At 36.8% G+C, this 15541-nt stretch overlaps 1 protein-coding gene across 1 annotated transcript in view; it reads right to left on the bottom strand.

Moving 5' to 3' along the window:
- Positions 1-15541, bottom strand: part of csmd2 (CUB and Sushi multiple domains 2) — a 280093-nt gene that overhangs the window by 142672 nt on the left and 121880 nt on the right. The window contains exon 7 of the mRNA XM_085446711.1: positions 6808-6920. Coding sequence (XP_085302837.1) covers positions 6808-6920 — 113 coding nt within the window. The remainder of the gene's footprint in view (positions 1-6807; positions 6921-15541) is intronic.

The raw sequence follows: 15541 nt of genomic DNA on the forward strand, positions 1-15541 counted from the left end.
AAACTCTGTTTATTATGTGTCTAGAAGGGGAAAAAAGTCGGATAAAAAACTCTTTTATTTGATTTGTTAAACTGATTAAAGAGGAAGAAAGAAAAAGGTATAAGCATATTTCAAGTAAGAAGACTAAGCTATTAGATGCTGGGTTTGATGTGGTGTGGCTGATTATTTTCCCACATATAAATAAAGGACACAGAAAAATAAATAAGGTAAAAAGGAGGCAATTAAGATATTCAGTGACTTTATCACTCCAACAAGCCACTGCTGTGGAATCATGGGAGTTGTCGTGATGAGAATAATGCATTGAGGGATGGGAACAGTGGCGTGAGTGTTTAATCTAATAGTGTGGATGCCTTAATAGGCATCCACACTATTGAGTTCCTGTTTCTCTTTATTCTTTATTATTCCGGGTGTTTCCGTACACTTTTCGCCGTGGATCTACTTCCACAATTTTTGTGCTATTTTCACCGTTCAAACTCTAAACTGTTCTGCTCTTTCTGCTAATGCCGGCTATGACTTTTGGTGTTTATTACTATTATACTTTTTAAAATATTACACTTTTTTCCTTTAATTTGTCCCATTGAAATGAATGGGAAACTTCCACAATTCTGCTAAAACTTTCTTGTCTTTGAAACTTAACTACTGCCTCATACTTTCACCTAGAAACTCCATTCAAACTTTAAAATGTTCTCAAATGATTTGGCTATTCCTGTATGATTCAACTTTTTCAGATCTTCTACCGTTTTAATCTTATCCCTCTTTGAGTTTTCAGTTGCAAAATTGTGATTTTTCAGAAAATACATGCGTTGCTATGGTTGCTATGCAATTAACTCAGAGGGGACAGTGAAACTGTTTGAATTTTCTCTTCATGTCCAAACAACTTCTTGCTACTCGCTCAATTTCCACTCAAGCCCCACAAATTATACATCAAAACGTAGGTATTTTTGCTGGCTTTCAGAAAATATCCCTATCATTGTTGTGGGACTCATAGATATTTTGCAAATCTCCTCAGAGTAACACAAAGTCAGAAAACTCTCCATATAAACTCAATGGAGAGTTTGTTCAAAATCACCGCTGGATTTCTGTAATGAGAGGCATTTTCAAATTGTCATATCTCCTTAACGAAGCAAAGTTAAGACATGAGGCTTGTCCCCGTATATGTTCAGACACTCCTGACGCTCACAATTCAAGAATTTCTTTCTCACCTATTACCGTTCTGAAATGAGTTGGACTTGTTTGAGGGTAGGAAATTTGTCCCTCGCTCAGATTTCATCAGATTTCAATTTCTGGAAATGAGGCACTTTTTTCTCTCGTCATATCTTTTTGATGGATTTCCACAGAGCCCTGAAAATTTCCATGACTGTTCACCAAAGCCTGCTGTTTCTTACGGTGAAAGAATGATTTTGATGCTCCATATAGATTTAGAGTTACCAAAGGTTGTTTGAGCACAAGTCAAGGCAGTTTTTGCTTCGCCTCTACTCAGTTACAGTGTATTACAAGTCATATATCTTTAATAATTTATGTTTTATCTCTGAATTATGAAGACCTGAAGATTCCCCCATCTCTTCTGAATAAAACGATGCCTGAATGACCGTTCTAGCCTCTACGGTTAGGAAATTATGGCCATTTGTTCGAGTGGAATCCTGAATGTCAGAAATACACTGAAGAAAACTCACACCTCTCTCTGTGTCTGTGTGTGTAAGGGCTGACTACAGCAGGTGCAGCTAATTTAACTGACCTACATATACCAAGCCCAGACTCTCCACAGCTCCTGTTCCCTTTACTGTCTGTGTATGTGTGTCTGTGTATCAGTATTTCTCCTATGTTTAAGTATTACTCCTCAATCATAGTATTTCTGCTAAAACAAAGTACTTCTGCTACATCTTAGTACTTCTGCTAAATCATAGTACTTCTGCTAAATCATAGTATTTTTGCAAAATCATGGTATTTGTGCAAAATCATGGTTTTGAGGCCAAATCATAATATTTCTGTTATTTTATAATATATGTGCTGAATATATTATATGTGCCAAATCATAGTATTTATCCCAAATTATAGTATTTATGCCAAATTACAGTATTTCTGCTAAAAAGCAGAAATAGTCCTTTTTAGCAGGAATTTCTGCCAAAAGATAGTATTTATGTTAAAACATAGTATTTCTGCTAAATCAGAGTATTCCTGCCAAATCATAGTATTTGTACTGAAACATAGTACTTCTGCCCAATCATAGTATTTGTACTGAATGATAGTACTTGTGCCAAATCATAGTATTTGTTCCAAAGCATTGTATTTGTATGGAGTCATAGTATTTCTTCTAAATCATAGTATTTCAATCAAATCTCAGTAGTTGTTGTTAAAACGAAGTATTATTGCCAAATCATAGTATTTGAACCCAATCATAGTATTTCTGCTAAATCATAGCATTTGTGCCAAATCATGGTATTTGTGCAAAAACATAGTATGTCTGAAAAACCATAGTATATCTCTTATGTTATAGTATTACTATTAAGGCATAGTACTTGTGCCAAATCATAGTATTTGTTGCACATCATAGTATTGGAACCAAAACATAGTATTTGTCCCAAAGCATCGTATTTGTATGGAGTAATAGTATTTCTTCTAAATCATAGTATTACAATCAAATCTCAGTAGTTGTGTTAAAATGCAGTATTATTGCCAAATCATAGTATTTGTACCCAATCATAGTATTTTTGCCATGTCATCGTATTTGTGCCGAATCATGGTATTTTTGCCAAATCGTGGTATTTGTGCCCAATTAATAATTCTGTTATGTTATAGTATTACTACTAAGTCATAGTATTTCTGCGTTGTTATAGTATTTGTGCTAAAACGTAGTATCTCTGCCAAGTCATAGAATTAATGCAATTTCATAGTTTTTTTAGGAAATCTGTTATGTTATAGTATTACTACTAAGTCATAGTATTTCTGCCAAAACATAGTATTTGTGCCAAAGCATCGTATTTGTATGGAGTCATAGTATTTCTTCTAAATCATAGTATTTCAATCAAATCTTAGTAGTTGTTGTTAAAACGCAGTATTATTGCCAAATCATAGTATTTGTACCCATTCATAGTATTTCTGCTAAATCATAACATTTGTTCCAAATCATGGTATGTCTGCAAAACCATAGTATATCTCTTATGTTATAGTATTACTACTAAGGCATAGTATTTCTGCCAAATCATAGTATTTGTACTGAATCATAGTACTTGTGCCAACTCATAGTATTTGTTGCACATCATAGTATTGGAACCAAAACATAGTATTTGTCTCAAAGCATCGTATTTGTATGGAGTAATAGTATTTCTTCTAAATCATAGTATTTCAATCAAATCTCAGTAGTTGTGTTAAAATGCAGTATTATTGCCAAATCATAGTATTTGTACCCAATCATAGTATTTGTGCCAAATTACAGTATTTCTGCTAAAACGCAGAAATACTACCTTTTAGCAGGAATTTCTACCAAAAGATAGTACTTCTGCTAATTCAGAGTATTTCTGCCAAATCAGAGTATTTCTGCCAAATCATAGTATTTGTACTAAATCATAGTACTTGTGCCAAATCATAGTATTTGTTGCACATCATAGTATTTGAACCAAAACATAGTATTTATGCCAAAGCATCGTATTTGTATGGAGTAATAGTATTTCTTCTAAATCATAGTATTTCAATCAAATCTCAGTAGTTGTGTTAAAACACAGTATTATTGCCAAATCACAGTATTTCTGCCAAATCATAGTATTCCTTCAAAATCATAGTACTACTGCAATTTCATAGTATTTGAGCAAAATCATAGTATATGTGCAAAAACATTGCATTTCTGCAAAATCACAGTATATCTGTTATTTTATAGTATTACTACTAAGGCATAGTATTGCTGCCAAATCATAGTATTTGTACTAAATCATAGTACTTGTGCCAAATCATAGTATTTGTTGCACATCATAGTATTGGAACCAAAACATAGTATTTGTCCCAAAGCATCGTATTTGTATGGAGTAATAGTATTTCTTCTAAATCATAGTATTTCAATCAAATCTCAGTAGTTGTGTTAAAATGCAGTATTATTGCCCAATCATAGTATTTTTGCCATGTCATCGTATTTGTGCCGAATCATGGTATTTTTGCCAAATCGTGGTATTTGTGCCCAATTAATAATTCTGTTATGTTATAGTATTACTACTAAGTCGTAGAATATCTGTTATGTTATTGTGTATCTGCGGAATATAGTATGTGTGCCAAATCATAGTATTTATACCAAATCACAGTATCTGTGCTAAAACATAGTATTTCTGCCATATTGTGGTATTTGTGCAAGAACATTGAACTGTTATGTTATAGTATTACTACTAAGTCATAGTATTTCTGCGTTGTTATAGTATTTGTGCTAAAACGTAGTATCTCTGCCAAGTCATAGAATTACTGCAATTTCATAGTTTTTTTTAGGAAATCTGTTATGTTATAGTATTACTACTCAGTCATAGTATTTCTGCCAAATCATAGTATTTGTGTGAATTTGTATACTGTATTATCACTGTATTATGTAGTGGCTAAGTAGGGGCTGTTTACTAAGTGCATCAGTGTAAATAGGTCATCTCTTGTGTTGGAGTGCCCTCTTGTGGCGCCTTTTGGGTAGCGCCTTAGTAAACGGGAACCCTGTAAAAAGTGGCATCAGACTGATTTGTAGTGGAGGAATTTGTTGCCAGTTTTCTTAATCTTTAATCTGTATGCATGTTGTAATGCATACCCTGTTCTTAATCATAGAAACCACACCATATCACCTCTCCACATCCTCCTACTGTATGCCATACCTCCCTGTACCATCCATCTGACTGCAATAAACTCCACCTGTGGTAATCTAATCCCTGGATGTCAGCCTCTCCTTCTGACAGTTATAGTATTTGAGCCAAATCATAGTATTTGTGCTAAAACATAGTATTTCTTCCAAATCATAGTATTTGTGCCAAAGTATAGTATTTCTTCCAAATCATAGTATAAATGCACAATAAAGGTTCTTGAGCCACATCAGTGTTTGTGCCAAATCTTAGTATTTCTTCTAAATCCTAGTAATTCTGCTCAATGATAGAATTTCTGCTATGCTGTAGTACTTTTTTCCTAGATTGTAGTACTTCTGCTAAGTCAAAGTATTTCATGTAAATCATAGTATTTCTACCAAGTCCCAGTGTTTCTGCTAAATCATAAATAAGGTTTTAGTACAAATTGTATGATTTGGCAGAACTTTCTGTGTTCCAGCACAAATGCTATGATTTGGCAGGAAAAAAATATTTAGTATAAATACTAAGTTTTAGCAGAAATACTATGTTTAAACTTTAAAAAATTCTGCTATTTCTGATGATGTGTGTTATGACTTTTGACCATTGAAATGAATGGAACACATTATCAATGTGGTCACTGATTTTGCATGATGGGCTGAGCTGTGTTTTAGCTCAGTGAGATAAGCATCCGTTCTCAGACTGGGAGGCCTGGGTTCAAATCCAGCTTATGGCAACATTTCTTTCACTTAACAGTTAAACTATTTTTTAACTCTTTTCAACACAAATTTCATCTTTTTCACCCCTTTTCAGCAAAATTTTCAGTTTTTTTAACCCCTTTTCAGCACAAATCCAAACCTTTTCAGCTCTTTTTCAGCAAAAACCTCTTTTCAGCAGAATTCTGCTCATTCACCTCTTTTCAGCAGAAATTCTGCTGATTGAACTCTTTTCAGCAGAATTTTCACCTCTTTTTTTACCCAAATTCTGCTTATTCATCTCTTCTGATAAATTTTCAGCCTTTCCACCTCTTATCAGCACAATTCTCAGCAGCTTCTGCTCATTTCAGCACAATTGTCAATCTCTCCACCTCTGCTTTGTGAGAAAGTGTTTGGCTCAGTGAGCTAAATAGCTCCCCTTTGACCAGGAGGTCCAGGTTCAAATCCTGCTCAGGGCAGCTTTTTTTTTTTTTTTTTTTTTCAACTTTTTCAGCTTTTTTCAGCAGACATCTGCAGCGTTAAGGCATCCACACTGCATTTTCGCAGGAAATGCACATTTTTTCTAGTTAAAGTATTAGTTTAACGCTTCATTCCGATCTTCGAAACATATTTACCTACCACTGAACCTGTAATCCCACTGGCTCCCTTTTCCAAATTCTTCCCTCATTTGTCTCTTCTTCTATCTTATTTTCCTCCATCGCTGATATTTCCAGCAGATGGCTGGAGGTGAGACCCTTAGAGATCACCTCTTTTGGTGGACGAGCTAATCCTTTTCCCCTGCTCATCCCTTCTCAAAGGTGATCCCTGAACCTCTAAGAGTAATGGAACAGGAAATGGATGCCTGGTACAAAAAGGATTTTGTGTTTGTGTGTGTGTGCGCGTGTCCACATGTATGCTTCTGTGCAATTATGTGGCACTCATAATAATGCTCCTGTAATCATCTTTTTTTTCCTTTTTCCTGAAAGCATTCACAACTATTCTGTGGCAAATGGGCTCCAAGAATAGAATAAAATAAGAAAGAAGCTCATGAAGTGTCCAAAATGGCAGAAGTTCACAACTATATTCTGATTATGGCACTAACCAGTCATTTTTCTGGGTCTCCAAAAATATAAAGGATTCTTTGTTGGGATGACCAAGGAAGTATATTAAAATATTAAAATCAAATATCACAGACATGTAGCTACTGACAAAAGGCCTTTTTAGCAAACCTGAACTGAAGACAAAAAGTGGTCTATAATTTATTCAGTAAAATCTCTAATGAGCCTCCCTCTTTAAAATATCAACCGTTCTCATGGTCTTACCTTGGTATTGGGCACTGAAACCTCTTAACTTATGGTTGCCATCTGAAGTAAAGTGCAGTCGAAGCCAGTTCTTGCTGCTAATGATGGGCGAAGGAAGGTTCGGGCCAGTAAACCTGTAGGTAGAGACGGAGAGCTATAGACTTTTGGAGTATTACCACAGTGATTTAACATGCAAATGCAAATGTAGCAGATTGGAAACAGAGGTGACGCATTGCATATCCCAACACTCCTGCACACTGAATTTATTCTAGGTTAAAGGCAAGGTATGAACCAGTAACTCCAGCACCTGCATCGCCACTGATATACTTCTTCAGCATACAAATTCAACTAATGAATCTCTTCTCAACTTCAGATATTTTAAGCTTCTTCTATTTATTTTGTCATATAAATCCCTGCCAACCAAGCGCACATACATACAAACTAAATCCAGTTATATCTGCCAGTGCAAGAAAGTGTCTCTGCCTACAGTGTGCTTCTGTTTTGTGGCATAACGCAATTATGTAATCCATCATGTTACCAATAAAGTCAAGCTCAATGGCAGACAATATATCGCAGAGGCTGGCAGAACCTGTCAGTCTTCCCGGTGATTGTCTTGTTTGTTTATGGTAATTATAGCAATGTTTCAAAATTAATTTGGCCATGACTTGCAGATGTTAAAATGTTACACCTTTAAGATCTATCAAAGGGAGGGTCTGGTACTTAAGGGGAGCTGTAATGTTAACAACTCTTAACAAAACTGTAGCCTGGTAAGAAAAAAATGGGACCGGGAAAGACCAGCACTGACATTAGTGGAGAAAATGCACTCCCTTTATTGCTTTGGAACAGCAATAGTGAATTACACTTCACAAACACTTATAGTGCCTCCTGATCTGTATGCTAATGAGGGCTGTTGCTTACCAAGCACTTCTTCGGTTGTTAAAGCCAAAGCCTTTTGGGGGCACATCATGTTTTATCTTGAGACACACTAACATAAGCATTCACGAGCGCTCCTACACACATACAGTATGAGCACCGACACAGTGAGGGATACATTTGAACAAGGGTTTGCATAATTTCCAATTTCCCTACTGTAAACTGTATATTTTTCCCAGTGATGTCCAGCTCATCTGATCAACCTAGATAAGTGTTTAGAGTAGATACATTCTAAGGTGCACCTCCAACTATCTCTCCCATTAATAGAACTGGATACAACACTTAAGAAAGTAAAAGAAAATTACATCTAAATTTAAACTGAGCAATTAAACCAGATACCATGGGTGGGAATCACTAAAACACCGCTACACAATATTATCACAATACTTCACTCATGATTTTTTTTTAAATATTTTATGATATGATGAGCATTGCAATACAATATGTTGTGATTTATTACCTTTTTCAACTGCCAGTTATGTCCTCAAAGTTAAACTTTGTCAGTCTTCATTTTTTCCAGTAAGATTAATTTTTCTCACGTCAAGCACATTAAAACTGCCACAAAAAATGACATAAATGCTGTCATAAACCACAGTCAGTCTGCTGTTAATATCTTTGCAATAGAATGGAGTCAAGTTGGCAATTGCATGCAATGTGTTTCTGAACATACAGCAAATTAACTGCAATAAATCATCGAAAATCACACATCTGTTGCTGTCGACATAGATAGGAATTCACATTTAACTACTACATCTGCACTTATCAACGTTTCTGTTCTATAAGACTATAACCAGAATACAATCAGCATTAGACCAGCTGAGTAAAGTCTTTTTGAACGGGCTCATCGACAAAGACTCATTTAGAAAGACATTGTTGGCAGTCTGTTTGCATTTATAAATCTGTTATTTGCAGACCTTCCACAGTCTCTCTGACAGTGACTGTAGTCAGTATCCAAGTTAGACTGCAACTGTTTTCAGAAAGGTTGCGTCCAATCAATTGTCTTGTGGTTGTGAGCGTGCAACACGTATTTTAGATTTGTCAAGCTAAGCATGTCCAGTGTTGGATGTTTTTTTGGCAGAGTCGATTAAATGTAACTTTGCTTGGCTAACATTATCTCAGGATGATGGCGCATGACATGACCGCTCTAGTATTTTATTCTAATTAATAATATCAACATTTGGTGTCCTGCCACAGAAAATATTGTGATCCTATGCTGTATTATATGTTTTGCTCCCACCACTACTAGATACCATACTGCAATGGGATCAGCTATTGGATGATCTCATACAGCTTCTTGAAACATGGCATTCAGTTCAATATCAACTACTTAAATACAAAAGGTTTTTGAAAGCATCACTTATGACTGCAACTCAGTTGTGTTGGCAATACCACTTCTTAGAACAGCAATGCATTCCACCTGTGTTGCAAAACTAAATAAAACGCTCATTTTGAGTACCACCAACATTCCAGTAAAGACTCACACAACTAGCTGAAAGAAACGGAGCGCACATAGGGCAAAAACCTGAGCCTGAATATGTTAACAAGTAGCTCAAGTGTTTTGCTTATGCTACAAAATGTTTCCAAGTTCTAGCTCTGACAGGTTTGCCACACCATGCAAGTTGATAGGATTGATTTGTTAGGCTTATTATGTATGGAAACACTAGCTGCCAGAATGCATTGTTCTTCCTACATTGCAGTTTCAGAAATATTCATAATACTCATACTCATAATGTGTATTTTAGCTTATAAAAGACACCATATTAACACGTTAATAAGAAGAAAAAAAATTATATCAGAGGGGGTCATATTTAATGCCTAAACAAAGTTAAATCCATGGATATGCCACAAAGCAATTCAATCACATGCCCCGTCCAGTATTATACACACTGGGATTATCTCAGTGGGTTATTCCTTTTCCCTCCTTACACTGTGGTCTAAAGTCTGCATAGAGCAATCAAAATGAGCCTCAACCCTAAAGCTGTGTTTTTTGAGTCTGGCCATAATTTACAACAACAAGTGGGACACCGATAGTGTGTCTGCATGCCTTTGGGGAGGCTTGAAGAGAAGAGGACGGATAACGAATTGAGGGGCCTTATGTTGTGTCTGTCACATGTGCGTTTAAAGCTACACCACTAAGAAGAACACAGAAGATCCAAATCACCACCAGCTCTTAGCACCAGGCTGGGCACTGAAACATTGTGAGTACTAAATTTCATATCAGTGAATTACAGGAAATGAACACCCAACTCACATTTATGCCCAAAGGCCTTCAAATGCCAGATTTAATGTAAATCCTCTATTGTGTTGGAGGTCACTGCACTTATCCAAAACTCCCTTTAGATTTAAATGCAATCAGGTTTAGTTTCATTAGAATGCAACACTAAACCTTAGACTAAAGTAAAAAAAAAAGAAGCTCTAGCAGAGGATAGCTGGATAGACTGAGAGATTAAGAAATCGATAAATACAGAATGAGGCGTTGACCATAAAAATCATTTCAACCCAAAGTCACACCTGCCTTTCACTGCATGCCCTTTGCTTTGTTCAAAAACTTAATGTTTTAAGTTGAAAGTAGAAGGCAACGCAAAAAGTCCTCATGGAGGTCTCCTCAAGGGTAATGTGGCTACTTCTATAGCTCCTTTTCCCTTCAACCTCTTGCTCTCTGTCCGGCCATATTAGATTTTATGTGGAATTGTCCTGAGAGTGCAGTACTAAATAAGTTTCCATTTCCAGGCCCCAAAGCTCCTGAGTCTGAGTCACTCTTTTGATGATTGTCCAAGAAATGTATTTTGGAGCAAGGCAAGGTGATAGAGGAATCCAGGGGGAGGCAGAGGGGGGTATGTCTTGCACTTAACTGTGGTAACTGTGGGGACTGACCTTCGAACATTACACTGAGACACAGCTGCTCCTGATAAACAGTTTTTTTTGTTGCTATCTTTTAAATGAATGCTATCAACATTTCTACAAAGCCTGATAAGTTACAGTTTAAATGTATAGGCGACATCCAATTAAAAGGTACCTAAAGGTGCGTATGCATAATGCTGTTGCTTAGACTTGTATTTTCACGATAATATTATGACTGAAGGTCTTAGGAATATGCAGGTCCAGTCAAATCCAATTACAAAACACTAGCACAGAGGTGCTTTCCATATTGATGTGATGTGACTTATTAAATTGTTAATGCCTTTCAAGGTTTCGAACAAAGGTCATCGTCGTCAGGCAATTCAGCAACCTTTTCCAGTGAAATTGATCTTTTTTTTCCTGCTTTATATTCATCGTTTCATGTCATCTGTTTTCTGTTCTTGGGCCAAAGTGTCAAATTGCTCTATGCATAATCAGTAAATGGGCGGAGTTTGGGTGCCAAAGGTCACAAGCTGCACATTAGGATCAAACGCTTTAAAGGGTCTTTCAGTTCATGAATTCGCTCCGCGATATTATCTGATGACCATACATGCGTGCCTGTGTGTGTGTGTGTGTGTGTGTGTGAAGAACGTTCCTATTAATTGCACCTACTTAGGCAGATCAATCAGAGCTCTGCTCAGTATGCTGGTCCAGGCACTTATAGCAGACTGGGAGGGGTCACAGTGACTTTACAGCCAAAACTTTCAGCATTTTAATGAGGCTATGTGAATTATAACACAGGTCAGCTTATCCAGATGTATGTGGAAAACACATGCTTGTACCCGCACTTCCAGCTCTGAATACAAGTAGAGATATTGATAAATTCTCTTTCTCCCGCATTGACAGTCACTATACATACTCTAATGCACATTAGAAAATTACATCCATATCTCATCCTGTTGAGGTAAACTAATCAGCGTGGATGTCCCTTAAGTCCAGAATGGTAGTATTAAAGCTCTGGCAGTGGAGCTGTAGCTATGACCTTTATATGTTACTCTGAGCAGATATACTGGTGGTTTAACCGAACCACCCCTGCTCCAAACAACACAGAATCCTCAATGCTGTCCATTCATTTCTTCAAACGGCAAGCACCCAGGCAGTAAAGAACATCAACCTTACACTAGAAGTTAAAGCCAAAGCACAAAGAGAAGCCCTTTGGAGAATTACAGCATGTCTCATGGGTGTGTGCTTAACTGGACTGGAGCGCTCAGTGATAAAAAGGGTGTTGCAGTGTATACCGAAACATTCACTGACCAAGCAAAGCTGCAGACCCATCAGCGCCAACATGCCTAGTTTATCTGAAGATTCCTTGCACCAACACTGTTCCTTTCTCTTCCCTCAGCCCTCATGTAATATTTATGGGCAGACCTCTGGCCCCATCAGAGAGCCTTGTTAAATCTCCTGAGGGATTCTTTTCTTTCTTTTCCCACAACTCATTTTCTACCCTCACATAACATATGATATGGACACTGATTGTAAGAAATTTTCTTTTGGGAAGAACACCGCACTAGCCTTCATCTTTGTTTCCGTCTCCTCACTGTATATTTGCAGATTTTTCATTTTTCAGTCTTATCTGAAAGCGCTCTACAAATCACCTACAGTGTTTAAGTCATTTTACAATTACAAGGTTGGAGATAACGCTAAAACTGCCATTTGACCAAATATCCTGCAGTTCATAACCGGTCGTCAAACACACATTCAAATCCAGCCCGAAATCTGTTTTTCAAAGACAGGAGTAAAAGGCAAGTGTGCTTTTGTTGAGGATGTATTTTTCTAATTTTGGTACCCATGCAAATTAAAAACTCAGTAGCTACTCTGGCATGATGATTTATTTCTTTCATCTAAGAAGAGGGTTATTCAGCAGCCACACAAGCACAAGTGTTAAGCTAGGAAAGTATGAACTCATTTTTCTCCCAGGGGCATGGCATTCACATCAAACAATAGCCTCTTTCACACTGCACAAACTTGGACTAATAATAAGTTTGTGCAGATGTTAACAGGAACTTATCACCCCTGTCTGTTTCTACTGTGAGGTAGGACCGATCCATATGATCAGTTGAGAGCATGCCAAAACAGCATAAAGTTTGAATCTAACTATAGGTCTTAGGGTAATACAGCATGTGATAATCTCCTGAGTTGTGTCCACGGGCAGAAATGTTTCACTTTATTTCATTTTCATGAACACAAACTTGTTCTGAAGAGTCAAAATTAGTCAACATTAGGTAACTCAAGGTCAGAGGAGGTCTAAGTACACCAAAGACTGAACTCCAAATTCCACACTATCAATGACACTTTCCTTTGCACTTTGATTTTATATTTTTATTCACTGTTTAAATAGGTCAAGGCTTTAAAACTTCTCAGTTCAGAGTTACGAGTAGGATACTTCATGTGGCTGAATGTGTCACACCTGCAGTGTGCAGTATGTATGAGGAAGTTGGACTATATCTGTGATAACCCCGTATGATTAATGGATGGAGCTTTCCCAGTACCTGTGATGCTAAAAGAAAATAATGCAGCTGTTATAGAGCACTTTGGTTTAAAGAGTCACAGGTTAATTCACTACACAATCTTATACAGATCTTTTTTATAATATCAGAATTATAATTTCAACTCAATTCAAGTTATTTATACAGTGCTAAATCACAACAACAGTTGCCTCAAGGGGCTCTATATAAGGTGAAGACCCAACAATTATACAAAGAAAACTGAGAAATCCAAATGGAAGCTGGTTCAACAAAAGGGCCTGACAGCTAAAGTCTTTGTCTCCCATTTTACTTTTAAAAACTCTAGGAACCAAATAAGCCTGCAGTCTGAGAGCAAAGTGCTCTAATGGTCATCAAGGATTTAACAGGGAGCCAATGAAGAGAAGCCACCATAGGAGAGATATGCTGTCTCTTTCCAGCAGCCGTCAGTACTCTTGCTGCAGTATTTTGGAACAACTGAACGCTTTTCAAGGAGTTTCCTAATAACAACAAATTAGTCCAACCTAGAATTAATAAATGCATGAACTAGTTTTTCTGTGTCAATCTGAGACAGGATATTTACAAGTACAAAAACCTCAGTTTTATCTGAATTTAAAAGCAGAAAATTAAAAGGTCATCCAGGTCTTTATATCTTTAAGACTTTCCTGCAGTGCAAATAATTGGTGCCTGTTATCTGGCTTTAAGGATAGATAAAGTTGAGTGTCATCTGCATAGCAAAAAAATGTATGCTATGCCTTCTCATGAAACGTCCCAAACAAAGCAGAATTGGTCCTAGCACGGAACCCTGTTGAACTCCATAATTAACCTTAGTGTGTTTAGAAGATTCTCCATTTACATAAACAAATTGGAGTCTATTAGATTGATATGATTCAAACCATTGCAGCGGAGTACCAGTAATACCTACAGCATGTTCTAATCTGGACTAATCGAGGTCTAGCAGGCCTATAATTAGCTAAGACAGAAGGGACAAGAGATGGCTTTTTAAGTAATGGTTTAACTACTGCCAGCTTGAAGGCCTGTGTTACACAGCTGATTATTAGAGATAGGATGATCATATTAATTAAGATAAGTTAAGTCTTTGTTGCCATTTCACAGTCATACTTAGTACAATTGGAAAACTGCCCCACATCAGCACCAAACACAACTAGACACAACACAATAAACATTTAAAGTGAAAGAAAAATATATAAATTTGTGCAAAAAATGTGTGAATAATAAATTCAAGAATGAATGTTCATTGAACATTATCTGCATGCTGGGGATGCAATGTAAACATGTCAATTCTGGTCCGATTGAAGGGGGGGGGAACCAGGGAAAACTAATGTCTGACAATGTTTTGGCAAAGTTGCACAACATTCAATATAAATTTTATAGATGTAACTGGGTGTCATTACTGCTCATGTGAATTATTATTTTACAGAGTTTACATTTACACTTAGCCAGCAGTTTTAAATATCCCTCAGTGTTGTGTGCTCTGCTTCCTGGTAGACAATCCACTGTGGTTGCTGGTGTCTCAAGATTCACGTCTCAGAACAGAATCACCAATTACCAGAGCTCACTGGCAGGTGTGCCACCGAGTGGGGGAAAATGGTTAGACGGAGATATGCTACACAAACACACCAAGGTGTGTTGTGCCAGGAAGTGATACTACCTACAGAGTATTCTGGCTGAAGCTTTGAAGTAATCTTAACTAAACTAAGATCATAATTCAGTCCAGTGGATGTCATTGTGTTTAGTGTTGCGATCCAAAACATCTCAGCAGCTCTGACAGACTATGAGTTGAAGAGCTACATGTTTTCACTAGAGTTCAGTGAAATGTTTGGCATACTTAATCTCTTTCACTTTGAGATGAAAAACTTGCCCTTGAGGTATGTTGTTTTTCAAAGTGATCTCGGGTGGTTGCTGTTGTAATGAATTATTGCACTCCATGCGGTTCCTGTAGACAGAAGTAAAAATGCTTCCATCTTGGTTTAGAGGTCGTTAGGCCAACAAAATAAATGGTGCTGAGGTCACACCCACTGTAAATTTCCAGAAAGAACTACCTGAATTCACATTTGACACAAATTAACTGTTCTTCTACTGTTCCATTCCAAAATATTAGAATATCATTCAAAAATGTTTTCCACAGCTGTAGCTGTAAAAGTTCCAAATGACATCTTCAGACCTTTCAATGCACCACAACCATGGACACATGCATACTTGAACAGCAATGGAAGGTTATTTGCTACTTCAATACGAATTTTGTTCATTTTCATGTTTGTATTTTTTGAATATCCCCTATATTACTGGATTTTCATTTCTGATTTCTTGTAGTTTTGTAGTTATTTATCATATCCCTATTGAAAGATCTGATTATAATTTCTCCATTGGTTTTAGCTCTGTTAAAAGTTTGATGCTCAACACTGCTGAGATTATAAATATTTTCATTCCCTATGTTTTTT

This window comes from Copadichromis virginalis, linkage group LG22 (assembly GCF_057382275.1).
Source record: "Copadichromis virginalis isolate Kocher_CV1m ecotype Utaka linkage group LG22, C_Virginalis_male_GT1.1, whole genome shotgun sequence".
NCBI classification, from domain to species: Eukaryota; Metazoa; Chordata; class Actinopteri; order Cichliformes; family Cichlidae; genus Copadichromis; species Copadichromis virginalis.